Genomic DNA, 27,667 nt, shown 5'->3' with positions numbered 1-27,667 from the left:
AGAAGGAGCAGGAACTCTTACTAGTAATCATTCTAAAACATTCAATCGGCTTTAAGACCTGTGGGCCCCGTGACAGTGGTGCATGCCTTTAATCCCAGCACTCGGGAGGTAGAGCCAGACACATCTCCGTGAGTTCAAGGCCAGCCTGGTGCACAGAGTGAGATCCAGGACAAGCACCAAAACTACATGGAGAAACCCTGTCTCGAAAAACCAAAAACATAAACAAAACCCTGTGGGTCTTTTAAAAGCACAATCAAATCACCTGCAAACAGATTCCATATTTCATAAACAGTTCACATGGCCTGGGGTAGGGGGTGCAGCATGTAGACCCAGGTGCCCAGACAACAATTGCCCCTAGTCACTTGTGTCCATTAGCCTTCCAAATTGACCTTGTAAAAAACGGCTATTTCCCTAAACCCGGTCCTCTTTCTCACTTAAATAAAAAATCATCATCATCATCATCACCTGGGTGTTTATGGGGGTTTTGCCTGCATGTATGTCTGTGCACCACGAGCATGCAGTTCCCCTGGAGGCCAAAAGAGGGTGCTGGATTCCTTAGGACGGGAGTTTCAGAGGTTTGTAGTCACCATGTGGTGCTGAGGATCAAACCTGGGTCCTCTGGAAGAGCAGCCAGTGCTCTTAACTGCTTAGCCATCTCTCCAGCACTTTCTCACTGTCGGAGGGTAAAAAAAAATCCTGTTTCCAGCCAAGCAAATCTTTGATCTCATTCCAAATTATCTTTGAAAGTTAAATGCATCTGCTTTCTCTGTCCTACTTCTCCAGGAATGTGACAGCCTGGCCAGAAGGTAACACGTGCTTAGGGCCGTGAGTGTGTCTCGGGTCTCCTTCTTTATAGGCGGAAAGCGAGGCTGCTTCTGCCTTTCATGTAGATTGACTCCGGTAGTTTGAGCCATGATCTCAAAATTCAATCTCTATGCAAAAATATAGATTCCTTTTAAAAGATTTAGTTTTGGTTGTGTGTGTGTGTGTGTGTGTGTGTGTGTGTGTGTGTGTGTGTATGTGTGTGTGTACAAGTGTCTAAGGAGGCCAGAAGAGGGTGTCAGACCTTTGCATGCTCTGCAAGAGGAATACATGCTTTTTTTTTTTTTTTATTTTAATGTGTTTTTTGAGACAGGGTCTCTTTATGTGGTCCTGGCCGTCCTGGAACTCACTCTGTAGATTAGGTTGGCCTTGAACTCACAGCAACCTGCCTGCCTCTGCCTTCTGAGTGCTGGGATTAAAGGCATGCACTACTATGCCCGGCTACAACTTCTGGCCCCAAGAATATATTTTTAAAAATAGATGCAGATCATATTTAGTAGCCTCAGGTACATGTAAAAGATCTCTAAGCTTGACTCATTTGGCATATATGAGCTTGTGGCCCAGTTTCCTTTATACTATAAACAAACATTATCCAGCTTTGGTACTAATATGCTAATGGTGTGTGTGTGTGTGTGTGTGTGTGTGTGTGTGTGTGTGTGTGTGTGTTTAAAGCTCCTTAAATTCCAAGTCAAAACTTACATTTTGAACTCAGTCTTAGCTGCCCGGCTCCCAGCCTCTGTGTACTAGTGATGCCAGTATTGCCCTTTCCTGCAGCATGGGGTCAGACAGTTGGGCAGCTCTCTACAAAGCTAGTGCTCCTATTGGCTGGCAAGTAAAGTCCAGGGATAGATAGGATTAAGGGTTTCAAAGAGGATTCCCCCAGCCCTCCCTCAAAGGAGGGTCAAACACTGTGGTCTAATTCTGGGATAAAATAAGCCTCTGGGAAGGAGAACGTGCCTGTTTACATAGCAGTGTGGCCCCTCCCGAAGTGGCATTGCCTGTTCACACCTCCTCCCCCAGGGATGGGTAGGGAGAGGTCTTTTCTTGAGGCAAGTGTGCAGTGGCTACCACATCGAGTTGAAACAACCTCTTGGGCTTCCTAAATGGGGTCACCACACCAGACCTCTGGGAGCTGCCGCTCCTGCTGACTAACGGACAATGTCCGCCAAGAAGTGCAGTGGTGTGCCATAGAGAAAGCACTTTGCATGAACCGCTATCAGCACACTCTCCCAAAGCTTAGGCCCCAAAGGATTAAGGTAATAAACCCACTCACATCTTACTGCAACTCGATTCTTGACTAGGGAACAAAACGGTCCCTCACTATGCTTGATGCAACTCTACACCTTTCCCAAATCGCCCTTATGCAAAGAGGGAGCTACCGACTAGGGTGAGGGTACCAAACTTGGGGCACACGAGTTAACCCATCAAGCGCAAAGGGATCTGGGGTCACTGTGGACCGATTTCTATTAATAGGAGATAAAGCTGCTGCAGACATTAGATGTAATTCCCTGACCTCCCCGTGCATGTAACTCCTCTTGAGCCAGCAAGTTAAAAAACAAAACATGTCTTGCCCAGGCAGAAGTGTGCCTTGAAAGGATCATGTTCATACGCTAACACACCCAGGTTCACTACCTCTCTTTAACAGGCCAGCCCCCACACCCATACTCTGGAAGGAGAAGGGGCAGTGGGTGGTCGGGTGTCAGCTCAGCTTCGCCACACATAAGGCGAGTCCCACAGCCACCAGCAGCACGGCACTGAAAACAGTGGCAGCTAGTGCCTTGCTGGGGTCGCAGGGTCCCGCGCGCTCCTCTACCGAAATGCCACCGGCCGAGGACGCACCGGCACTGGCACTGGACAGGAGTTCGGCGCCCGCCGCCTGCCGCGCCTGCACAGTCCAGCGGGGCACGTTGACTTTCATTTCCATGTCGTCGATCATCTCGCCCACTTGGAGGACTTCGCGTTCCAACTCAGGCAGGTCGGCGACGTCGAAGTCGCCTTCGGCCTCGTGTCGCAAACTGCGAGCGCTCAGGGCGCGCGCGGCCACAGCAGAGGAGCCGCCGGCCACCCCTGTGCGTACGAGTGGCCGGCGCGGCGCGTGCAGCGGGAAGGCAGCTCCCAGAGCTAGTGAGCGTTGCATGTCAGCCTCGAGCAGGTCCAGGCAGCCCGAAAAGGCCACCCAGAGCCGCTCGAACTCCGCGCGCTCCTCGGTCGCCAAGCCCCGGTCGCGCAATGCGATGGTCAACCGGGCGCCGGTGGCCACGGCCAGCTCGCGCGCCTTCTGGCGGGTCTTCTGCAGCTCCTCGCGTAGGTCCTGCGTGTCCGCCGAGCCTCCCACAGTCAGCACCAAGTGATGGTAGCACGCCGTGGTCTTATTGAGCGCGTCCAGCAGCGCCTTGCACTCCTCCCTGGCCATGGCGCTGTCCTTCGGCGGCGGCGCCCCACTCGCACCCTTCAGTGTCGCAGGTCGCCTCCAGCCCCGATGCCAGCCTTGCGCTGGGCAAACGGAACGCTCCTCATCGCCTTTCCGCTGCTCTAAACGGAGGTCTTTGAGGGACCCTCGACGTGCGCCTCAGACGTCTCCGCGCGCAGAGGGAGTCAGGTTAGCTGCCTCCCATCCTCTCCACCATTTTCAGACGCGCTCCAGTCACTCGCAGTGTCTCTGCACGACTTTCTCCTTCACGGTGGCTCCTTGAGAAGCCCAGGATGCAAACCCCATCCTTGGTCGATCCCACGTCTCCAGGCTCAGCTCCTGCCAAGGGCAGCAGGATCCGGTTTCCTAGGACACGCCTCCTGCGGCGGGTCTGGGCCAGGAGCTTCCTCCCCCTTGACCAGTGATAGGCGGGGCCCAGCCAGGGGAGGTCAAATGTGGCTTTCCCTCCTTTCCCTACCATGCATTCCATTATAGTTCTGGAACCTTAGCGCCTTGCAAATCCAACTTTTTTCTGTTTTGCAGACGAGGAAAACTGAGGCTCTGTAGAAAGAAGCTTATGCGGAGCCCATGATAGTGAGGAGACGGGATTGAGGGTCACTGACCCCTGTAGGCAACAGAGTGGTGTGGCTCAGAGGACTAAGCACCTCTGATCTGCGTCACCGGCAACACAGAGCGATCGTCGGGGCAGAATGGTTACCTAGGTGGGCCTCTTCTCTACCGCCGTCCAGCCCCATCGTGGACCCAGCTTGGACCCCACCCCTAGTGTCAGATCTTCCCCAGGTCCCGCCCTCTCGCATTTTGGGCACGCGCACTTCCTGGCTCTGGGCGGGGCTACTCTGAGTAGGAAGCGCGGAGTCGCCTGAGCCCCACCCCCCAACTGAACTGGATTTAATGATTGCTCTATCTATATGTCAGTCTCAGTGAAGTTGACCTCTTATTGGACAAACTGGGGTGAGGCTCCACCCAACGGCGGAGTAAAGGGGTGGGCTGAAGATTGGAGCTGCCGCACCCGGGTGGTGGGCACTGAGATCCCAGCCCAGAGTCTGGGAGGTGCTGTCGTAGCTCAGAGGTGAAACTATGTAGCCTCTTAAGTAAGTGTCCTCGAAGGGTATCCTCCAGCGCCTCCCTACTGTGGGGTCGCGGAGGTCGGGCGGGGAGCGGAAGGGGGAGGGGCTCCCTGCGCTAAGCCGGAGCCTGGGGCAGGGCTGATGGGCCCCCGGGCCCGGGCCCTTTGCGGACTGAGCTCCTAGCCCCTCTGGTTTCTCTACTGTCCGCAGCGGGGCGCGCCTTGCCTTCGATGCCCTCCGAGTCTAGAGGAAAGGCGAGGCGGCACGAAGAATGCGTCCTCTGTTCTCGGGGCTCCACGGCAGGCCCGGGTCCGGGGATCTGGGACTTGGGACAGTGGACGGGGCCGTCGCTCACAGGTCGTGTGACCTGGGAGGTTTTCCGGTGGCCAACCTAGATACTTGAGGAGGAATCTGTATGTGCAGATCCCAGTCTAGGCCGTCCGATTGTGGTCCCCGCGAGGGATGAAGGAGGAGAGGGTATGCCTGCCTGCTTTACACGTGGCGACGTCCTCTCGCCCAGTAGGTAGAGAGCACTTCTGGAAAACTCTTAGGTAGTCTGTTCAGTTTCTTGTTTGAAAACGGACTGTCCAGATGAGCGCGCGCCAGGCGGTGCCCCTGCAGCCTCGCCTCCAGCTGCAGGGGACGTGGACACTCAACGGCGGGTGGCAGTGGTAGCAAGTGACACATCGTCATCGAGGAATATGAGGGCTGATGAGGCTGGACAGACAGTATACAGTGGCTGGGAGGGAGTTGTTTCGTTCTGTGGAGAGAGGCTCCTGTTTTCATTAAACGTTGTAGACTTTCCACTGACTCTGGAGCACAGGAGCGCATATTAGCGTTTTGAGAGCCCCCACCCCACCCCCACCCAGTGCAGGCCGTGGTGGTGTGGCAGCCAAGAGGGTCTTGAGCCCTGAGCCCGAGTGCTTACTGTCACTTAGGGGTCGGTCCTTTAGCCAGTTCATCTGGCCGTTTGCATCCAGAACTTAGATATTGTAGGACTTGGCCATTCTCCGGGGAGGATGGCTGCAGCCACACAGGGGCCACCCATACATGGGTCTTGATAGGGGAATAGGTTTCAGGAATGAGTGGAAGGAGGGAGAACCCATCCCTTTGAAAAGCTGGAGGGGGATGGGGAATGATGAGGCTGCAAAATTAGATAAAAGCCAAACACCAAGTGGGGGGGGGGAGGGGGGGGGAGGGCGGGGCCAGTGGGCAGATGGGGAGATAGAAGAATACTGCATACACTCCAGGTTGGAAAGGTCACTTGGGTGTGATTCACCAGGACAGGTGTGTGTGAGATCCGGAAGGTAGAGTAGAGGATGGTCTTGACGTTGGGTGAGTGTGTGTTCCCAGGTTAGACCTTGAGTGAACTCCCCAAGCCTTGTCTCACCTGAAGGAGTCCGGCAGGCGGCTTTACTGGGAGACCAGCAGTAGTGTCTGCATAGGGCCTGGGTTCCAGGTCACGAGCCTGGACCTCCATGTGCCAGCCCAACTGTGCTGCGCTCATACCAGGCTGCTGCAGGCTTTTCGTTATTGATTTGTCTGTGTGCTCGTCAATGATTTTGTGCAGTTAGGACACTCGCTGACTATTAGCTAGTGACATTCAGCTGGTGTCCAGTAACTTCTTCCTCTCCGAGGGGTGCTGAGGAACACAACCAATTATAGATGACAGACTTAGAGAGGAATGAGTTCAGAGGAATGGTCATGGGGTTGACCATCTTTAGGAGATACCGAGAAATGGCCTTCAGAGTGCCTGACCATCTGCTGGAGATCCTGGCGAGTAGATGGGTGCGTGGCAGTTGCAGGGTGATAGGGTGGCATTTTGAGTAGTAATTGTAGCCCTCCGAACTTAATTGCTTCTGACCTTTTCTCCCCAACACTGCACATTCCAGTGTCACTGTGTTCGACAAGCTTTGAGCGTCCTGTTTATTTTGGGTGCTTTCCCTTTTTACCTGCATGGTTGCTGCCTGGGATTAACCCTTTACCCACCTGGGCAAGACAGCTGTCTTCTTTCTTCCTCTCAACAGCCTCTCAGTGAGCCAAATGCAGGTCTTTAACAAAGGATTTTAAGAAAAAATATAGCTCAGATCTGTAAATATTACAGGCCCAGAAGGAAACTGACTAGAAAGCACAGACTACACCCCTCATGCTTCCGCTGATATTAAAAATAGATGACTAGAAAGTTTTCCCTTTTTGTACCCCGCCCCCCCCCACACACACTTTGAATCATATATTCTTGGAGAGCATTGCTCATCACTTGGCGAGTGTGCCTGGTTAGGGTCTTCACAGGGCAGTGATAGCTACAATGGTGACATTTGGCCGGGGGTGCATCTCTGGGGCCCCAGACTCCCTGTGCTGGATTCTGGGGGCAGTGCTGCATCCTGTCACCTGATGGCTCCTGACCACCCACACTTATCTGGGTTGGCAGGACAGTTGAAGACCACAAAACCACACTGAACTGTGCACACTCTCTCCTGAAATGTTCAGGCCAATTTGGGGTTCCATATGGCTATCTTGCTGACAGGGTAGCTGGCCTCAGATGGCTCATGTTCAGTAGTATTTGGCATTTCTGACTAATGCTACTGACTTTTCTGTAAATTATCTTATCATTGGAGGTCTGGCAGGGATGGTCAAGACTCCAGTGGTGCTTGGATACTTAGGACTTTTATGAACTCAATTAAAAAATTTTTTAGCCTAGTTTTCTGTGCTCACATAGAACCCCTCACCTCCTGAATCCTTAGCATCACTCTGGTATGTTCGAGGCACATCTTCATCTCAGATCCTCTCCATTCCCTGCTATCCCTTTTCCTCTCTGGCCTTATCTCCTGCCTGCCTGGGGAATTAGAGTTTTGGTGCTTTGCAGTGTGTCGATGTCCTTCCCCAGCTTGATCTTGACATAACGAAATCCTGTTTCTCAAGTAGTTTTTACCCAAAGCATCTTCTGCTGTTACACTCCACCCTGTGGGACAACTATCAGAAACCAGGAAGAAATGCTGTTCCCTGTGACTCTGTCCCTTCAAAACTGCATTCTTTACTTCTTCTCTTGGGGGCTCATGAAAGGATTATCTAGGCTCCAGCAATGATGGAATTCAATGAATCAAACACCTGAACTGTTGCCGAGATTTCCCTGGGGCCCAAGGAGAGATCATTCACACCTTTTTTTTTTTTTTTTTTTTTTTTTTTTTTTTATTCTAGGCGCTTCTCAAAAGTCTTCTTTGCATGGAGCTCCTCAGTTCAGGCCCCAGTGGGGCCAATAGTCAAGTTAGCTCTCACTGGGCTGATATTTGGTGTGGGGCCTGTGTGGCTGATTGTCAGACCAACTTGTCCATCTGGGGAGATGGCGCAAAGTCTTGTCCATTTGTGGCTGATGAAATAACTCTTTCCAGGTGTTATTCTCTCCATCACTAAAAATTTATTTTAAACGTGTGTGTGTGTGTGTGTGTGTGTGTGTGTGTGTGTGTGTGTGTGTAGAAGTTAGAGGACAGGAGCTGGAGAGGTGGCTCAGTGGTTAAGAGCATTGGCTGCTCTTCAAGAGGACCCAGGTTCAATTCCCACACCCACAACTGTCTGTAACTCCAGTTCCAGGGAGATATGACACTCTTTTCTGGCCTCCACATGTACCAGCATGCACATGGTTCACAGACATACATGTAGGCAAAACACCCATGCACATAAAAGAAAATAAAAATAATAATTTTAAAAAGAAGTCAGAAGTCAACTCTGGGGAGTCAGTTCTGTCCTTCCATGTGGGTCCTGGGGATTGAACTCAGGTCCAGGGATGGCAGCAAACAGCTTTATCCACTGAGCCATCTATCTCACTGGACACATTAATTTTAATTTTAAAATAATGATTATATGTTGAAAGTATACGTTGGCCGGGCAGTGGTAGCGCATGCCTTTAATCCCAGCACTCGGGAGGCAGAGCCATGTGGATCTCTGTGAGTTCGAGGCCAGCCTGGGCTACAGAGTGAGTTCCAGGAAAGGTGCAAAGCTACACAGAGAAACCCTGTCTCAAGAAAAAAAAAGTATATGTTAGATAGGTTACAATATATAGAATGTTAAAAATCAGTTTCAGCTGTTCTCTTTTAAAGCATGACTTCTAGACATTTATATTATGCATGTATCAGGCATGGTGGTGCTTTCCTGTAGACCCAGATACTTAGTTGAGTTATAAAGATTATATATTTGAGACCATATAGGTACAATAAAAACAATACAAGTACAGCCAGCACAAGGTGGTGCAGTCAGTAAACATGGTTGTCGCCAAGCCCGAGGACCTGAATTCCATCCCCAGGGCCTGCCCATATGTTGGAAGGAGAGAAGCAAGTCCCATGAGTTGCCCTCTGACCTCCACATGCATGCACATTGTAGCACATGTCGTGCCCCCCACTCCATGTGAAAAACCAAAAAGAGAATGTAATCATTCAAAACAAATACAATAAGGCTTCCCGTCTAACCGTATGATCTGTGTCTATACTTCTCTTGTTTACTTTCCTCTTTTTGAACGGTTCTAGACCATTGGAACACAAGTAGAGAATGGAAAGAGGACAGCCACACGCGAGGACTTGCAGTGTGGCAAAGACAGCTTTCCCAGCTGCTATGAAAGATGGAGTTCATGCCAAAAGTGATGTTGGGACAATTGGCTTACCATATGGAAAAATGAAATTAGTTGCCGATTTATAGCATATACAAAAATAAAATCCAGATGGGTTGGAGATGGAAATGTGAGAAAGTTTAGGGTTTTTATAGGTTACAGGGGCTGGCTGTATTTGTGGAATTGGAGGGGCCTGGCCTCAGTTGGCCTTTGCTGTATAGAAGTCACAGAGTAGCAGCTTCTAGCTGCCCTTATTTCGTTGTCTGGATGCTTTATCAGCAACACCTGTCTTAACGCTGTGACTGTTTTGTTCCTGTTTGGCTGTGTTCACTAGATCACATGGACACTGCCTTCTCCCCCTACCCTCCTTTTTTTTTCTTACTTGGGCTATAGTAAGGCCCCTGGAGGCTGATACTCAGAAATCATAGCTAGTTAACTTAGGCCTCAGTGCTGCTCAGGATGAAAAGGTGTAGAGAAAGGTGGGTATAGCATTGCAGACCTACTCCAATCCCAGAGCGAGGGAGACTGAGACAAGAGAATCCTGATTTTGAGATCAGTTTGGGCTAGATATGTAGGGGGGATTCTGTTTCAAAAGCAAAACAACAAGTGGTGGCACACACCTTTAACCCCAGCACTTGGAAGGCAGAGGCAGGCGGTTCTCTGAGTTTGAGGCCAGCCTGATCCTCAGAGCGAGATCCAGGACAGGCGCCAAAACTATACAGAGAAACCCTGCCTTGAAAAATCAAAACAAACCAAAACAAAACAACAAATACCAAGTGTTTGGGCATTTAACTCATTGACAAGCACCAGACCTGAGGTTCAGTCCTTAGAGCTGCGTGTGCGCAAGCATGGGTAACCACAACCAAAAACAAACAAACAAAAACAAAACAAAAAAACCCCACAAAACCCACGACCAACTATGCTGGTTGTGATGACAAAAACCTTCAATCCCAACACTTGGGAGACAGAAACAGGTGGGTCTCTGAGTTCAAGGTCAGTCTGGTCTACAGTTCCTGAGGCCCTGTCTCTTCACAGCTTTTTTCACCCTTGTCCCAGGAAGCTCACTTGGACCCCCCTGAAGTCCATATGGCTCTATATGACGAAGATCTCCTGAAGAACCCTTTCTACCTGGCCCTTCAGAAGTGGCGGCCTGACCTGTACAGCAAGGTGGCCCAGATCCACGGCATTGTAAGTCTACCCACCCTGAGGGTTGCCCTCTGTGTGAGCAATGTCAGAAGTGTGGCAGAAATGAGACATTCAGAGGAAGTCAGTTACAGAGCTGCTGAGTTTAGCAAAGCCCTGTGCTGTGTGCCCCAGGTGTCTGCATGCTAGCTGTGTGCACAAACAATGGGGGACCACTTCAAGCTACTGCCGCCTGGATGAAGCACCCTCACCCCCACCCCCGGGTCTGAAGCCTGGTGTCTCAGTTTGGGCTTCTATTGCTGTGATGAAACACTGTGACCAAAAAGCAAGTTGGAAAGGAGAGGGTTTATTTGGCTTACACTTTTGCTATTCATCATTGAAGGAAATCAGGACAAGAACTCAAACAGTGCAGGGACCTGGAGGCGGGAGCTGATGCAGGGGCCATGGAGGGATGCTGTTTACTAGCTTGCTCCCCATGGCTTGCTCAGTCTGCTTCCTTATAGAACCTGGGGCCACCAGCCCAGGGGTGGTACCACCCACAATGTCGTGGGCCCTCCCTCGTCACTAAGAAAATGCCTTACAGCAGGATGTTATGGAGGCATTTTCTCAACTGAGGGTCTCCCTTTGAGATAACTCCAGCTTGTGTCAAGTTGACATAAACTAGTCAGCGTGCCAGCTGCTCTGCAGGTCTCACCTGCTCAGCTGGCGCTCGCTCCTATGGAAGTTGGGAGTAAGAACATGTGAAATCATACATAGCGGCAGCATGGTTAGTTTTACATGTCAACCTGGAGTGCCTGATGCTCATTGGTTAAGGGCACTTCCTGCTTCTGCAGAGGACCCAGGTTCAGTTCTCAGCACCAACTTAACAATTAAAAAGTACTCATCGGGTCCCAGCCTAGAATCACCTGGGAAGGAAGTCTCAATGGAGGAATTATCTAGATCAGGTCGGCCTGTGACCATATCGATGCAGGACGGCACAGCCGGCTGTGGGCCACACTGTGTCACGAATGTTGGATGGAAGAAGAGTAAAGAAAGCTAGCTGAGTGTAGGCGGCAGCAAGCAGGCAGCAGCAAGCAGGCGGCAGCAAGCAGGCAGCAGCAAGCAGGCAGCAGCAAGCAGGCAGCAGCAAGCAGGCGGCAGCAAGCAGGCAGCAGCAAGCAGGCAGCAGCAAGCAGGCGGCAGCAAGCAGGCAGCAGCAAGCAGGCGGCAGCAAGCAGGCAGCAGCAAGCAGGCGGCAGCAAGCAGGCAGCAGCAAGCAGGCGGCAGCAAGCAGGCGGCAGCAAGCAGGCAGCAGCAAGCAGGCGGCAGCAAGCAGGCGGCAGCAAGCAGGCGGCAGCAAGCAGGCAGCAGCAAGCAGGCAGCAGCAAGCAGGCAGCATGGGTGTGTCGTGTCTCTCCACCTTGACTGTGCGTGTGACCACTTGACATCCTGGCTCGCCCTTCCCTCAGGGATGGACAGTCACTGGAAATGTCAGTCCAGCCAACCCTTTCTTCTCCTGGGCCACTTTTGGTCAGGATTTTTTTTTTAAATCACAGCAACGGAAATGAAACTAGCACGTAGCTTGGAAAGAATTTCTATGATATAGGGCATAACTTCAAAAGCTTACGAGGTAGCCAGGCAACAGGAATGGGAGAAGCTTACAGGAGAAACGGTGGGAGTGGGGTGGGAGTGGGGGGCTCTGCTGCCTGGAGAGGCACCCCCATGTCCTGATGTTGCAGATCTTCCTAGTCCTTGGGCTGGGGGGTTAGTTAATTTTCTTGACACTGTGACAGAGTGCCTAAGGGAAACCTGCTGATGGAGGAAGAGATGCTTTTGTTCGGCTAGTATCTTGACTGTTGGCTCTGGGCCTGTGGTGAGGAGGAACATTGTGGTGGTAGGAGTGTGTGATGCAGAAGGTTCTTCACCTCAGGGTGGAGAAGGAGACAGCAAGGGAGGGACCAGGGACTAGTTCACCCATGAAGCATACTACCAGTGACTTGCTTTGACAGATGGGCCCCACCTCCTAAGCCTCTGGAACCTTCTCAAAAGAGCCACCCACTAGGGACCAAGCCTCTAACACAGGAGCCTGCCTTAGGGACATTTCATGTTTGCACATTAGTGATTGTCTTGGTTTGCATCACTGTCTGTCATGAAGGGAAATCAGGGCAGGAACTTAAGGCAGGAACCTGGAGGCAGGAACTGAAGCAAAAGCCGTGAGGGGCACTGCTTACTGGCTTGTTCTCCATGGCTTACTTATCTGCTTTCTCTCTGTGTCTCTGTTTCTGTCTCTGTCTCTCTGTCCTGGAACTCACTCTGTAGACCAGGCTGGCTTTGAACTCACAGAGATCCACCTGCCTCTGCCCATCACCACCCAGCAATTTAGCTGCTTTCTTTTTCTTTTTTCTTCCTTTGGTTTTTTTGAGACAGGGTTTCTCTGTGTAGCTTTGCGCCTTTCCTGGAACTCACTTTGTAAACCAGGCTCTCTACTTAGCTGCTTTCTCTCTGTGTCTGTGTCTGTGTCTGTCTCTCTGTCCTGGAACCCACTCTGTAGACCAGGCTGGCTTTGAATTCATAGAGATCCACCTGCCTCTGCCTCCCAAGTGCTGGGATTACAGGCGTGCGCCACCACCGCCTGGCTTAGCTGCTCTCTTATACAGTCCAGGACCACCTGCTGATGGAGGCATCTTTTCAGTTGAGGTTCCCTCTTTCCAGATAACTCTAGCTTGTATTAAGTTTCAAAAAACAACCAGGCCAGCGGGCTTCTTCTTTTACTTTTATTTATTTATTTTTCAGTGCCAAGGAGGAAAATCAACACTTTGTATATGCTAGCTAAGTGTTCTATCATTGAGCCACACCCCAGTCCCTCACTGGGGGATCCTAGGCAGGGGTTCTACCACCAAGCCACACCCCAGCCCCTTACTGGGGGATTCTAGGCAAGTGCACTGCCACTGAACTATGTCCCTATCCCAGTATCTTGTGTGTATGAGGATACGTGTGTATGAGGACATGTGTATGTACATGTGGAGGTCACAGGACAGCTGCAGGTTCATCCCTCGGATACTATATATGTTTTTTTGTTTTTGATACAGAGCCTCTCATTGGATCATGAGGACCTATGCAGCTAGGCTTGCTGGCCTACTAGCCACAGGGCCCTCTGTCTCCTCAGTGCTGGGAGTGTGTGTATGCTCCACCAGACCTGTTTTGTTGGGTTTTTCATGTGAGTTCTAGGGTTAAGTTCAAGTCCTGCATTCACTGACTGAGCTATCTATCCCTGAGGCTCCTGGTTTGCTTTTCAAAGCTTCGTTTGAAGTTGAGTGTGTTGGGCACATTGGCGCTGTCTTTGACTCCACTTGGGAAGTCCCTTCTGGCCTTCCGTGTTCTGTTTCCTTCTCACCTCACACCGTGTCCCCACTTCTCTTCTCCTGTGGTGTCTGCTCAGGTCAGTCTCTGGTCATTGGTGGCTTTTCTGAAAAAAACAGAACTAGCGTGTGCTTATTTATGCCTGCAGGAGCCTGCTTGCCTTGAAGCTCATTCTGGGTTTTGTGATTAGTATCTTTCTTCATGTGTATTAACCAGAGATTTTTTTTTTAATTTGGGTTTTGGATGCCATAGAATTCATTATTTAAAAAAAAAAAATTAGGGGTGGAGCATGATGAGGAGGCTGGTAATTCAAACATATGTTAGGCTGAGGCTACATAGTAAGTTTGAGGCCAGCATACACTACGTAGTGAGACTCTGTCTATAAAACCCCAGTGGATAAATAAGTAAGCAAGTAAGGGGCCAGAGAGAAGGTTCCGTGGCTAAGAGCATGTGAGGACCCAGATTCAGTACTTGGATCCTAGATATGCACCGCCATGTTCAGCGCTGTCTTTTGAAATAGTGCTCTACTGCATGAGAGCTGCCTTGGCCTTGTCGGGTGAGGCAGCTTCCCTGCAGAAGTCAACTGTGGAATGAACCACTCTGCCAGCGCACTCAGGGTGCAGCTGGAACTCGATGGGTCACTCTGGCCTCTGTTGTACATAGGTTGGGCAAGTGAGTCACAACTGTCCACCATGCAGTGTGCTCTTTGTGTTTCTTAGTTGAGTGAAACAGTAGATCATTGCAGTTGCTTCTAGAAGGTTTCTCATCCTTTCTTATCCTGTCACTTCTGAGAGAGCAACATGGCATCCGCAGTTTTGTGCTTTATTTCTGTCCTGGGAGCTTGCCAACAGGCCCAAGAATTAATCAGTCCAGTGTTGTGGGTTGATCAGAACCCTTTATGGGTGTGGTGTTAACTCTTCTTGTTGTGACGAAATGCCAGACAGAAGGGACCTAAGAAGGAAGGGTTTATTTGTGGTCACAGTTTCGGAGGGTCACATCCACCATGCTGGAGAAGGCATGGTAGCATTCATAACGACTGGAGCATTTGGCAGGGACATCTCCACGTCATGGAGGAACAGGAAGCAGAGTGCAGGACTGGAACCAGGGGGGAACCGTTATAACCTTCAAAAGCCCACCCTTGGTGACTCACTTCCAATCACCAGGCTCCACCTCCTAAAGGCTCCACAGACTCCTAGATAGCAGTGAAAACCACAGAATCAGTACTTAAGACATGAGCTGTGGGGGACAGTTCAGATTCAAACCGTAACCATGCGACTTTAAAAAAAAAAAAGATATCAATTCACCACTAAAAATTGTGCAGGACTGGAGAGATGGCTCAATGGTTAAGAGCACTGGCTGATTCCAGTTTGATTCCTGGCACTTATATGGTGGCTCACAGCTGTTTGTAACTCTAGTTCTGGTGATCCAATGCCCTATTCTGGCCTCTGTGGGCAGTGTATGCATGTAGTGCACAAGCATACACATAGGCAAAACACCCGAACATACAAAGTTATGTTGACGGAATAATAAATATGTCTGTAGTATCAGCCACCTCTGATACTTCTCCCTACAGCCAAACTGGTGTGATACCCGCTCTGCTGGTCGGCATGGGTGTGGCAGCTGAGTGGGGAGTCCAGCCACTCAAGCTGGCTTCCTTCCAGGATGTCCCTCCCCTGAAGGATTCTTCCTTCTTCCTACCATCTGGTTGCACCATGAAAATGCCTTCTCCTACACTCCCCCATCTTTCAGTCACAGGGACCTGTGACACCCACACTGCCTATTGTCCAGGCTAATAATACACCTGGGGCTTCCTGAGAGTGGCTGGGCAGGTCTGTCTCTTGGGACTCTTGTCCATGGGCTGCTGTTTCCTGACTTTGTAGGAGAGGTATATAATTAAGATCTACCCCCAAGGTGAGACAGCACTATACCCCCCTCAATGACTCACTCACATTCATCTGGATGAGTAAAATGAATTTATTCAGGGTTACTTAAATAGCAGTGGGTCACTACAGACAGCTACATTTTCTTTCTTTTCTTTTTTTTTTTTTTTAGTTTATTTATTTTTATTTCATGTGCATTTGTGTTTTGCCTGCACGTATGTCTATGTGAAGGTGTCAGATGCCCTGAAACTGAAGTTACAGGCAGTTATGAGCTGCCATGTGGGTGCTGGGAATTGAACCCACGTCCTCTGGAAGAGCAGCCAGTGCTCCTAACCACTGAACCATCTCTCCAGCCCCTATAGCTACATTCCCTTAAGTCCACAACCCACCTTTTTTTTTTTTATATCAGATTCCTATTTTATAATTACTCTAAGCATAGCAGAATTGATGTAGACTTCGGTTCAGGTGCTACCCCGTGTCAAAGCAATACAGGTAACTATAGGCTCAGACAATGTGAAGTACAGGCACACCAGACCTGGGAAGAGTTAGGTGGTAATTATGAGAGACACTGCTGGGCTCAGCAAACACTGCCCAGCTGTGCAGCGGATGAAGGTCTTACTGCAGCTGGCGCACAGAGAGCTAAACAGCGGCTCGCTGCACTATGGAGTCACTCTCACTAGGAGGCGGAGGATGGCTCATGACAGCTGCCTAGAGAAAGTTGTGCAGGTTTTCTGTGTGATCCGGAGGATGAGTCCATTTGCCTGTCAGAAAAAATGACCAGAAGACAGGCAGGTACCAGAGGTGGGAGGGTCTGGCCTTCCAAGCTGGCCTGGGCTGAACAGCAAGACCTTACCTCAAACAAACAAACAAACAAGGTTTAGGCTATCCATAGCTTGGTGGGGGCATTGGGCAACAGGAGGCCCTCTCCCTTGGAATGGGAAGGGGTTGGCCTCCTTTCTGTGTCTGTCAGGAAACCGGGGAAGGGGAAGCATCTGAAATTGGAGGGTCCCCTTTGCGGTCAATGAGTGTATGTCCCTCTACCTGGCGTGCTTGGTGATGGAATGCAGTGCAGTGGGTGCTGGGCATGGGAAGGTGTTCCAGCAAATGGATGTAATTGTAATTAGGGTGGAGCTTCTCAGAACACACAGAAGTTCCTGGACCCGTGGAGGCCAGAAGAAGGCTTGGAGCAGGACTGTGGATGGAAGGTGTCTGCTGCTCCTCAGGGCAGTGGGCATCACAGGAAGCCTCTGAGTCCAGACATTAACTGCCTCTATGATGGAGTCTAGGCATTCCCTTGCCAGAACCCACACTGTGACTTCAAGGTCCTCTTCTGTGTGCGCTTAGCGTGTGTTGCTCCTTTTATGTGGTTGTGAGGCCCCCAGTGGAGCCCTGGAGTTGTTTCCCATTTCAAAGTTGATACCCAAATGCCTCCCTTTGTTTTTTAATTAAAATCTCAGATCTGAGAGGTCTGGAGAGATGGCTCAGCAGTTAAGAGCACTTGCCGCTCAATCTTGAAGTTCAGAGTTTGGATCCCAGCACCCATATCAGCTGGCTGACAAGTGCCTATAACTATAGTTTCAAGGAATGGGATGACTTCGAGCCTCTGTGGGCACCCAACCACACATGCTATCTTTTAAAAAAACAAATACATAATATTTTCTATTTTTTCTTGTTTTGAGACAGTATCCTAGGCTGGCCTCAAATTCACTGAGGGGTGACTTTGCACTGATGAGCCTCTGGCCTGACTTCTTTGAGTGCTGGGCTTACAGGCGTACGCTACTGTGTCTATTTCTTAGTCAAAGATGCTAGGGACTCAAAGGGAGTTCAGCAAAAGCTACAGAATAGAATTTAAACACACAAACGAGGAAGCTTTATTTTTCCTGAATAGAAACAGTGAAGACATGAACATCAGAAATTAAATGTGGGCCGTAGCAATGGCCCATTGGTTAAGAGAACTTGCTGCTCTTCTGGTGGACCTGGCTTCAGTTCCTATCCCACATAATGATTTGTAGCTCCAGTTCCAGGGGATCCAGTGCCCTCTTCTGGCCTCTGTGGGCACAGCATGCATGTAGTGCATAGATTAGGCAAAACACTCGCACTCATAAAATTAAAAAAATCTTTTTACAAATAATATTTTTCACTTGGGAGGCAAGGGCAGAAGGATCTCTGTGCGTCTGAAGCCAAACTGGTCTACAAAGCAAGTTCCAATACAGCTAGGACTCTGTTACACAGAGAAATGCTGTCTCAAAAAAAATTTTTTTTTTAAAGAAAAGGAAAAGCTAGGAAGTATTTAGGGGAATTTGTAGCAACTGGGTATTTGTGCATAATAATGCATTATGGTTATAATTTTAATTTTAATTTCCAAAAATTATGTGTGTATGTGCATGTGTGTGCAAGTACCCCCAGAGGCCAAAAGAGGGCTTTGGATCCCCGGGAGCTGGAGTGACAGGTGTTGTGAGATGGCTGACGTGGGTGCTGGGAACTGAACCCAGGTCTTCTGCAAGAGTATAATTATGTCCTCTTAACCACTGAACCGCTTCCCCATCTCCCCTGGTTCTGTTTCTTAAAAGAAGCTTTATTGTTCAGAAATGCATTCTCTAAAATTATATGGATGAGTCACTTCTACCTTGTGTGATTTTTCTTCAGAATAACCCAGAGTTCAGGGATAGATAGAAATGATACATGACTGGCCAGTAAATTCCTAATTTTTGAAGCTGGATAAAAGACATCTGGAGCTTACTACATGTTTTCTAGTCTACTTTTACATATTAGAAATTAAATAAATTGAGCTGGGAGTAAAGCACAAGCCTTTAATCCTGGCACTGGGAGGCAGAGGCAGGTGGACCTCTGTGAGTTCAAGGCCATCCTGGCCTATAGTGAGTTCCAGGACAGCCAGGGCTACATAATAAAGAGACTCTGCCTCAAAAAATATTTTAAAAAAAGAAGGAAGGAGAGAAAAAAGAAAGAAAAATTAAACAAGTTAGGGCTAGTGAGATGGTTCAGAGAGCAGAAGTGTCAATCAAAACAAGCTGCCTCCAGCCTTAACCAGGGCCACGTTCCGAGTGATGCTGGCTGGCATCCCTCTGCAGGTCCCCAGCATGGCAGGTTCCGGGTGGACCTCCTTGGAGACATTGCAGACGTCACACACAGCTCTCTGCTAGCGCTGCTCCCCCTTTGTTTTCCAGGTCTTGGTGCCCTGTAGAGGAAGCCTGCCCAGCAGCGTTCAGTCCTCTTACCAGTTCGAGTCCTACGTTTTGGTGCCCACCAAAGGACACTTTCAGACCTTAGATGGAAAGGTACTCGTTTCTTGGGTGGATCAGGGTCGATGGGGTGGGGGGTAGGGCAGACTAGAGGCAAGATAGCACCATTTCTCAGCCTTTCTCATCGTTGGCATCGAATGTTGATTTCTATATGTACATAGCAGCCTTTGAAGAGGGTTATGGGACCCCTGCCTTTGTTAGGGGGGCGTTGAGACAGGAGGCCATGGTAATAGTGAATAGGACCTGGACTCTGTCATGGAAGGTGGCCTGGGGCTAGAGTTCTTCCCTCCCTCCCTCTCTCGGCCAAAGGGAGTCATCTACCTGTATGTTGGGGATCCCGGGTACACTCCTTCTCAGGTCTGTATCTCATTGGGCTATTTCTTTTGTTGTGGCTGGTTTTTTGTTTGTTTGTTTGTTTTGGAGACAGGATCTCACTTTGTAGCCCTGGCTTGCTTGGAACTCACTCTGTATATCAGGAGGGCCTTGAACTCACAGACATCAGCCTGCCTATGCCTTCCAAGTGCTGGGATTAAAGGTGTATTTTTCAGACAGGGTTTTACTGTATTTTCTGGACTGGCTTGGAACTCATGATCCTCCTGCCTCAGCCTCCTAAGTATTGAGATTACAGGCATGAGCCACCATGTCCAGCTATGTGTATGACTTTTTGTTTGTTTGCTTTTTAATGGAAGCAGGTAGAGTCTAAGAGGTAGACATTTCGTTTGCGCTCAGCTGGCCCCATTCCCCCAACTCACGCATGATTCAGGGGTCCAAGCCACCATAATAGACTCTTCTCACTGGAGTTGATCTGCAGTGTGACCCCATTTGCCTGAGCATCTGGGGCTTTCGGGCACTGTGGCAGATATGGGAGGATGACAGTTATCTGTAAGCCTGCTCAGGCAGTTGGCGTCCCTGTGGCTCATGATGCCTGATGCATAACTGTCACAAATTTTCTCACCCATCTGTTTCTTGCTTCCTAGCCATGTGTCCAACTGATCCACAACGGGGTGGAGGCACAGGCTCTCCCTAAGTGTCTTTTGGGAGGAGGCTGCAAGGGGTCTCTGTGCCTGCCACCCCCTGCTGGTCCAGTCATGTTTTCTTGATTCTAGGATGTCCTCATTGAAGGAAACAGGATTAAGCTAGGAGCTGGTTTTGCTTGTCTTCTCTCTGTGCCCATCCTCTTTGAAGAGACTTTCTACAATGAAAAAGAAGAGAGCTTCAGCATTCTCTGCATCGCGCATCCTTTGGAGAAGAGAGAGACTTCAGGTACCGAGAGAGGAACGCCCCTCGCCCCCCCCCTCCCCAGGAAAAGTCTGCGCACGCAACTCCTGCCCCCTCACGCAGCTGTTAAAAGCTTGAATGTCACACACACAAAATGTCAAAGAGCCCACTAGAGACCTGCATAACTTTATAAAAATCCTCCTGGGACGTGATCTAAGGCTTCCCTTGCTGAGGGATGTGGATTGAGGCTGCCGTATCAGATAGGATAGGTGGTGCAGTTCACCGAGGCCCCACCACTTCTGTGATCAGCCATGGACGAGGCTTGTCTCTGGGGCTGTGCAGAGCCGGAGCCCTGGCTTTGTGTTATTATTAAGCACGGTTGTCTCACTGAGAGCTCATTGGGTTTCAGCGGATTGTTTAGTTGCCCCGGAAACGGTACAGTCTCTGCGCCAAATGCACCCTGAAGCTTGAATTGCCAGGAATCGGCTTCTCCTCAGCCCCACGGGTCGCACCTAGAGTCACAGATTACTGTGATTTTTGTCCCCTGAAAAGACCTAGTGTAGCTTTCTGGTCTCCAAGATCTCCTGGAGCTGTTTTCTTGGGCAGTGTTTTGTAATGTGGACATTCCCTTACCTGCTTCCTGGTCCCTGGCCATGCTTTCTTGGAACCTAGGGCTCTAGACCCTTCTGGAAGAAGGGAAAGGATGTGACCCAACCCCCTCCTCCCATCAGTCAGGAAACAGTGAAAACTAGCCTGACCCTCTGTCTCTCTTTCAGAAGAATCTTCAGCGCCCTCAGATCATTTTCCCCTGAAAACTATTGAAGATGTGAGAGAATTTTTGGGAAGACACTCAGAGAGATTTGACAAGAACATCGCCTCTTTCCAGCGGGCATTCAGAGAGTGTGAAAGAAAAAGTCTCCGTCACCACATAGTTAGTAGCTGTGTCTTTTTCCACCTGCCTGGCGGCTCACTCTGGAGCCATTAATTATTCTGTGTGCTCCAGAATTCAACTGGGTACCATTCCATGGCTGGGAGTTATGTTAAAAATGTTTCTACAGGCTGGGCAGTGGTGGTGCACACCTTTAATCCCATCATCAGGAGGCAGAGGCAGGCAGATCTCTGTGAGTTTGAGACCAGCCTGGCTACAGAGTGAGATCCAGGACAGGCAACAAAACTACACAGAGAAACCCTGTCTCAAAAAATAAAATAAAATAAAAAGTTTCTACAGCCAGTGCTGGCACAGGCCTTTAATCCCTGCACTCGGGAGGCAGAGGCCGAGGGATCTGTGTGAGTTCAAGGCCACTCTGGTCTACAGAGCGAGTTCCAGGGCTACACAGAGAAACCCTGTCTCAAAAAAAATAAAAAATAAAAATAAAAACAAAACACCAAAAACAAAATGCTTCTACTATGCAAGTAGCACAAGGCCCTTCAGGAAGTGAAAAATCTTAGAGAAGTCTAAAAATGAGTATCATAAAGAAACAAAAACCTGCCTTTAATCCCTGCACTTGGGAGGCAGAGGCAGGCGGATCTCTGTGAGTTCGAGGCCAGCCTGGTCTACAAAGCAAGTTCCAGGACAGCCTCCAAAAAACCCTGTCTCCAAAAACCAAAAACCAAAAACAAAAACAAAAACCTCCACTTCCGGTTGCCAGCTATGTTAATACCAAAGGGAACTTTTTCCCCCATACACACCTTAAAAAACAGTTAAGATCCAGGAGAAGGCTTTAGTGGGTAGAAATGCTCACCATGCAAGACAGACAGCCGGGGTTCAGATCCCCAGACTCCACATCAAAGCTGGACACAGTGGCAAGTGTCTGTAATGGCAGTATGCTTAGGAGAGGCGGTGGGAGATGGAGGCTGGAGAATCCTCCAAAATCGTGTAAGCCAGCTAGCCTGAGGTATGTAGCACAGTGGCAGACAGCAAGAGAGGCCCTGCCTCTAGCAAGGCAGAAGGTGGGAACTGACACCCGAGGTCGTCCTCCGACCCCTGTCCTCTGACCTTTGCACTCATGGGTACTGTGGCATGCACACACAAATATGTAAACACGCAAATATGTTAAAACGTTAAGGGCTGACAAGATGGCTCAGTGGCTAAAGGCACTTGCCACCAAGCCACAGTGTGTGTTGGATTCCCTGGATCCACATGGTGGAAGGAGAGAGCTAACTCCTGAAAGTTGCCCCCACCTTCCCCCACCACATACCATGTGACATTCTAAATCAATAAATGTAATTTTAAAGAGCTGAACATCAATGTAAAAAGATGATTTGGCATAGCTCACATATGCCCTGGAACCTGTCGTCCTTGGACATGTTACCCACTCAGGCTTTTGTGGTAAGAAGGGTCTCCTTTCTCTGTGTTCTGTATTGCACAGGACTCCGTAAATGCTCTCTACACCAAATGCCTCCAGCATCTTCTCCGAGACTCTCACCTGGTAAGCAGATAGCCACGCAAAACAACAGCAGTCTGCACACGTGCAGATCCAAACTCTCAACTAGCATTTCTCTTGAATTCTAGAAGGTTCTTGCAAAGCAGGAGGCCCAGATGAACCTGATGAAGCAGGCAGTAGAGGTAAGCAGAGAGTGGAAGGCAGTGGCGGGTAGACTTTCTGTCACCTCATACACATCCCAAGCCTGCGTCCGTTGGTTCCACAGATATACATCCACCATGATATTTACGACCTGATCTTTAAGTATGTGGGGACCATGGAGGCGAGTGAGGTAAGTTTGCAATCTTTGTTCTTCAGGATAAGAGCCTTATCCTGAGAAATTTGAAATCTTTGGGCTGGAGTGATGGCTCAGCAGTTAAGAGTGCATGCTGCTTTTGCCAAGTTTGGTTCCTTTTAGATGTGAGTTTGGTTCCTAGCCCCCGTGAAGGGTGGCTCACAACTTCCTACAACTACAGGTGTGGGAGATCTAACACCTTCTGGCCTCTGTGGATACGTGTGGTGGCATGCACAGACACAGGACACACACATACGATTTAAACAAATCGTAACGCCTTTAATCTCAGCACTCAATGGGCAGAAGCAGGCAGATTTCTGTGAGTTTGAGGCCACCCTGTCTACATGTTGAGTTCCAGGAAAACCAGGGCTATGTAGAGAGATCTTGTCTCAAACAACAAAAATCTTAATTTGAAGCTTTGCTCAAATCTGTTGTAGGATGCTGCCTTTAACAAAATCACAAGAAGCCTTCAAGATCTTCAGCAGAAAGACATTGGTGTGAAACCTGAGTTTAGGTAAGAATTCCCATGGCTTCAGAAGTTTAGGGTGCTTGGCAGCTGGAGAGCCATCTTCTCCCCTCAATGATGTTGGCAGGGCTTCTCAGCAGCAGAGGTGGCCACTGACTTACTGTTACAATAGAGGAGCTGTGCAGTCACTCCCAACTGATGACAGATGGCAGACGTTGACCCGTGACTATCTTATAACCATCCCCTCCTGTGTTTGTGTGCCAGTGTGCCACCTGGGTGGGAGCTAAAGTCCCCAGATGGACATGTGACTCACTCAGCTGGCCCTACGTGGAGGCCATCTGCACTCACCTGCTAGTCTGAGAGAACCCAGCCATGGGTGCTCTCACTATCCAGTTAAGTTTCACGAGGGTAACAATACCTGAAGTGTTGATGTGTAAGCCTCTTCTCACTCTTGCGGTATTTCCATCTTTGGGTTTTATTAAAGTTTTAAAAGTTATTATCTTTGTTACCATTTAAAATTTTTTTCCTTCACTTTAATTTAATTTAATTTCAATGTGTATGAGAGTTTGGCCTGCATATATGTGCACACACCTGAGCAGTGCCCTTGAAGGCCAGGAGAGGGCATTGGAGTTCCTGGGATTAGAGTTACAGCCAGCAATGAGCCACCATGTGGGCGCTGGAAATCAAATCTGAGTCCTCTGCAAGAGCAGCCAGTGCTCTTAACCTCTGAGCCATCTCTGCAGCCCCATTTAAAAATGTTATTTGAATTATGTGTATATATGACTTTCTGTGTATGTGTATATGAGTGCAGGTGCCCTCAGAGGCCAAAGCAGTTGGATCTGCCTGGAGCTGGAGTCACAGGAAGCTGTAAGCCCACTGTAGGTGCTGGGAATCAAACTCAACTACAAGAACATAGAATGCTCTGAACCACTGAGCCATCTTCAGCCTAGATTTTTTGAGATAGCAGCTCTTGTATAATCCATGCTAGCATTGAAATTGCAACCCTCTTGCTTCAGCCTCCCGAGTGCCTTGGTCACAGGCCAGCACCTCTAGGCCAGGCTTCTAGATTTTCACTTTTCCAAATTTCTAGTGAAGCCCTGGCATCTGCAAACCTGAATGGAATGCCACCCATAGGAATGCCTGGGTCACAGTACTTCTCAGTCTGTTTCTGTTGGTCATTCCTCAAGGTTGTAAGAAATGTCTAAGCAGGTATATGACCACGACAAGAACAGTGGGGTCCTCTGCTGGAGCCTGAAGTTTCCATTTTCCAATCACAGCTTCAACATCCCTCGTGCAAAGAGAGAGCTGGGCCAGCTGAACAAGTGCACGTCCCCACAGCAGAAGCTGCTGTGCCTGCAGAAGGTGGTGCAGCTCATGACACAGTCTCCCAGCCAAAGAGGTTGGTGCTGAGGAGGGGCCAGGCAGGGCAAGGCAGCAGATACTCACAGGCAGATGTGTAGACGCCAAGGTCCATGTAGGAGGAGCACCGCGAAGGGACTAGAGTGTGCCCTGGGGAGCAGGTTAGATAGGATTAGCTTAGCAAATCCTGAGAGAAGCATCTGCTTCAGTTCCGCCAGGATGAGTGGGTGTTTGGGGGTTCACCTGTCTGTTGGGCTATCTCACTTCAAAAAAAAAAAATCCAGGGTAAAAAGTAGGGGGCTGGAGAGATGGCTCAGAGGTTAAGAGTACTGAATGCTCTTCCAGAGGTCCTGAGTTCAATTCCCAGCAACCACATGGTGGCTCACAACCATCTGCAATGAGATCAGGCACCCTCTTCTGTATACATAATAAATAATAAATCTTAAAAAAAAAAAAAGTAAAGTAGGGGTTGGGGGTTGTCACTCAGTGGTTGAGCTCTTGCTGAGTGTTCATGAGCCCCTCCACCTAAGTTCCAGCACAGCACTGCTAAAGAGAAAAGTTAGGACAAAGGAAGTGAAGAACAATTCCCAAAGAATCCTGAGTGGATAATCAAGCAGTGGCAGCAGCAAGGAGGTGGGCGGGGTGGATGTGGCCCACGTCTGTGGTGATAGGATCGTAGACCGTCTCCAGAAGGAGGTTCTTGGAGAGGACACTGGGTGGCAGAGGTGGCCAGGACACTTGTGGTCTGTTCTTTGTGTGCTGTTTGGCTTTTACTTATTTAGCTACTTAGGTTTTGTTGTTGATGTTTTGAGACAGGGTCATGTTATGTAGCACAGGCTGGCTTCAGCTCACCCCTTGCTGGGATTATAAGTGTGCATCATCTCACCCAGCTTTTTCCTTTTAATTAGTTAATTTAGTTAGTTAATGTTTTTTTGGGTTGTTTTTGTTTTTGTTTTTCAAGACAAGGTTTCTCTGTGTAGCCCTGGCCTTCCTGTATCTCACTCTGTAGACCAGGCTGGCCTTGAACTCACAGAAATCTGCCTGCCTCTGCCTCCCGAATGCTAGAATTAAAAGCATATGCCACCACCACTACCCCAGCTTTCTTTTTATTTGTTAAGACAGGCTCTCACTGTGTAGTCCTGGCTGGCCTGGAACACACCATTTAGTTCAGACTGGCCTTGAACTCAGGATTCTCTTGCTTGAGACGTCCAGAAACTGGGATGACATGCCTGTGCCAGCTGTATCTGACATCTGTTCAGGACATGTCAAGGAGACGGCAGTGTGATTTTACTGGATGTGGTCTTGCGTCTTGCTTGGTGGAGGGTTTACACATCCCTTCTTCCATTTGTGCCTCATGGTGGCTGTGGCCCTTCTTTCCCCTGCAGTGAATTTGGAGACCATGTGTGCCGATGATCTTCTCTCTGTCCTGTTGTATCTGCTTGTGAAAACAGAGATCCCTAACTGGTAACATTTTGTTGTTGTTAAAATATTGTTTCCTTATGTAGGCTCTTTTGAGACAGGGTCTCTTCTGTAGCCCAGGCTGACCTCCCACTCGTGATTTTCCTGCCTCAGCCCCTGAGTTCTTACAGGGGTTACCCACTCTTCCCAGCATAAAATATTTTAAAATCTGGTTGTGCTGTGTTCTGTATTTTTGGGGTGACTATAAGCAAAGATGCCTTAGAAGCAAGTGTTATCTCTCCCCTCCATCCATCAGGGGTGGCTCCCTTCAGTGGATAGATGGGGAAACTGAGGCCCAGAGAGCTTCTGTTTCACCTTGTGAGGTATGTGGCTAGTCCATTGCTGAGGAAGCAGATACTAGCTCTTTCTCTCACAGGAAACCATAATTCACTTGACAACCATTTGCTTTCTAGCCAGGCTGTGGTGGTGCACCCCTTTAATCCCAGCACTTGGGAGGCAGAGGCAGGTGGATCTCTGAGAGTTTGAGACCAGCCTGGTCTACAGAGTGAGTTCCAGGACAGCCAGGGCTGCATAATGAAAGCTTCTCTGCAAAACCCCAACCCCAAACCCCAATAATCAGTGTCTTAGTCAGTGTTCTACTGCTGTGAAGAGACACCGTGGCAAAGGAAGCATTTAACTGGGGCTGACTTACAGTTCCAAAGGGTCAGTCCATGATCATCATAGCAGAGAGCATAGTGACAGGCAGGCAGGCAAGATGCTGGAGCAATAGCTGAGCTCACATGATCTGTAAGCTTCAGGCAGAGACAGAGACAGAGACAGAGAGCAAGCGTGTCTGAGCAAGCTTGGCCTGGCTTGGGTTTTTGAAACCTCAAAGTCCACCCCCAGTTACACACCTCCAAGGAGGCCCACCTAAACCAACAAGGCCATGCTTCCTAATCCTTCCCAAATAGTACCATTAACCAGAGGCCAGGCATTCAAATGTGTGAGCCTGTGGGGACCATTCTCGTTCAAACTACCACATCAGCTTTCTAGTAGCCAGCCTTTTCCAGCAAAGTAACAAGTAGTTTTCCTTGTCCTAATTGTACACATATCTGCAATGGGATCGAAGGAATAGCAGACATACCTCCACTCCTACCCTCATGAATCGACTTGATAGAGATCTTTAACATCCATCCAAGTCAATAGCATTTTTTTAAAGTGTTAACTATGCAATGATAACCTGCTTTTTCTTCTTTTGGTCAGGATGGCAAATTTGAGTTACATCAAAAACTTCAGATTTAGCAGCTCGGCCAAAGATGAGCTGGGCTACTGCCTGACCTCGGTTGAGGCTGCGATTGAATACATCCGGCAAGGAAGTCTCTCTGCAAAGCCGCCTGTAAGATCTCCCTGCTGACCTGCCCCCACCTCTGTGGCCATGGGGGGAACCTTTGACAGAGCGTTACAGATAGCTGGGGTTGAGGGGATGGATGGGGGTTCTTTCATGGTCTTCCAAGACTGGAGCCTCTAACTGTCTAACAGTTATGAAGCTCGAGAACCACTCAAGAAACTGGTCATTAAGCCCCTAATTGATTGTGAGAGCTGCTGTGTTAACAGTGGGATTTACACTGTCCATATCCCGCTTCATTAACCCTGTCATCTAAAGAAGCGGTGTGGGAAAGGAAGCCAGATATGGTGAGTCTGGATATCCTGGGGGTGATAGGCAAGAAATGATAATTGATTTGTGCAATTTGAGGACTCAGTGGCCTTACTATTGCTTCCTTGGTTGGTTGGTAAGCTTTGGTGAGAAAGAGAGAGGAGGGGAGGTTGTTCCTATGTAAATTTTGAGAGTCTTAAGCCAAGATTTCACCACTCACTGGCCTGTTTTACTACACAGTGAAAGATAAATGGTAAAACTTAGGAAAATCTTCACCCTGAAGTCAATAAAATGAAAAGTTGAGCAGGTATGGTGGTG

At 49.2% G+C, this 27,667-nt stretch overlaps 2 protein-coding genes across 2 annotated transcripts; one reads left to right on the top strand and one right to left on the bottom strand.

Annotated features, from left to right (window-relative positions):
- Window positions 1-1,216: 1,216 nt before the first annotated feature.
- On the bottom strand, window positions 1,217-3,965 carry LOC118596332 (regulator of G protein signaling 9 binding protein). Its single transcript, XM_036207169.1, has one exon. The coding sequence runs from the start codon at window positions 3,233-3,235 to the stop codon at window positions 2,522-2,524; it is 714 nt and encodes a 237-aa protein (XP_036063062.1). The 5' UTR covers window positions 3,236-3,965; the 3' UTR covers window positions 1,217-2,521.
- Window positions 3,966-4,245: 280 nt separating this feature from the next.
- On the top strand, window positions 4,246-27,667 carry LOC118573677 (ankyrin repeat domain-containing protein 27-like). The gene is made up of 12 exons (XM_036173968.1): window positions 4,246-4,344; window positions 9,971-10,102; window positions 18,462-18,572; window positions 19,643-19,799; window positions 20,531-20,685; window positions 22,124-22,183; window positions 22,267-22,320; window positions 22,404-22,469; window positions 22,910-22,986; window positions 24,216-24,337; window positions 25,683-25,761; window positions 26,959-27,667. The coding sequence occupies exons 2-12, from the start codon at window positions 10,001-10,003 to the stop codon at window positions 27,107-27,109; spliced, it is 1,134 nt and encodes a 377-aa protein (XP_036029861.1). The 5' UTR covers window positions 4,246-4,344; window positions 9,971-10,000; the 3' UTR covers window positions 27,110-27,667.

This window comes from Onychomys torridus, chromosome 1 (genome assembly GCF_903995425.1).
Source record: "Onychomys torridus chromosome 1, mOncTor1.1, whole genome shotgun sequence".
NCBI lineage: Eukaryota > Metazoa > Chordata > Mammalia > Rodentia > Cricetidae > Onychomys > Onychomys torridus.
Note: the sequence above shows the minus strand (reverse complement) of the source record. Positions and strands in the feature narration are given on the sequence as shown.

Coding starts and splice junctions, on each gene's coding strand:
- LOC118596332 (XM_036207169.1), bottom strand. CDS start 3,235: ATGGCCAGGGAGGAGTGCAAGGCGCTGCTGGACGCGCTCAATAAGACC.
- LOC118573677 (XM_036173968.1), top strand. CDS start 10,001: ATGGCTCTATATGACGAAGATCTCCTGAAGAACCCTTTCTACCTGGCC. Junction 10,103..18,461: donor TGGCCCAGATCCACGGCATT/GTAAGTCTACCC, acceptor TTTGTTTTCCAG/GTCTTGGTGCCCTGTAGAGG. Junction 25,762..26,958: donor AAAACAGAGATCCCTAACTG/GTAACATTTTGT, acceptor TCTTTTGGTCAG/GATGGCAAATTTGAGTTACA.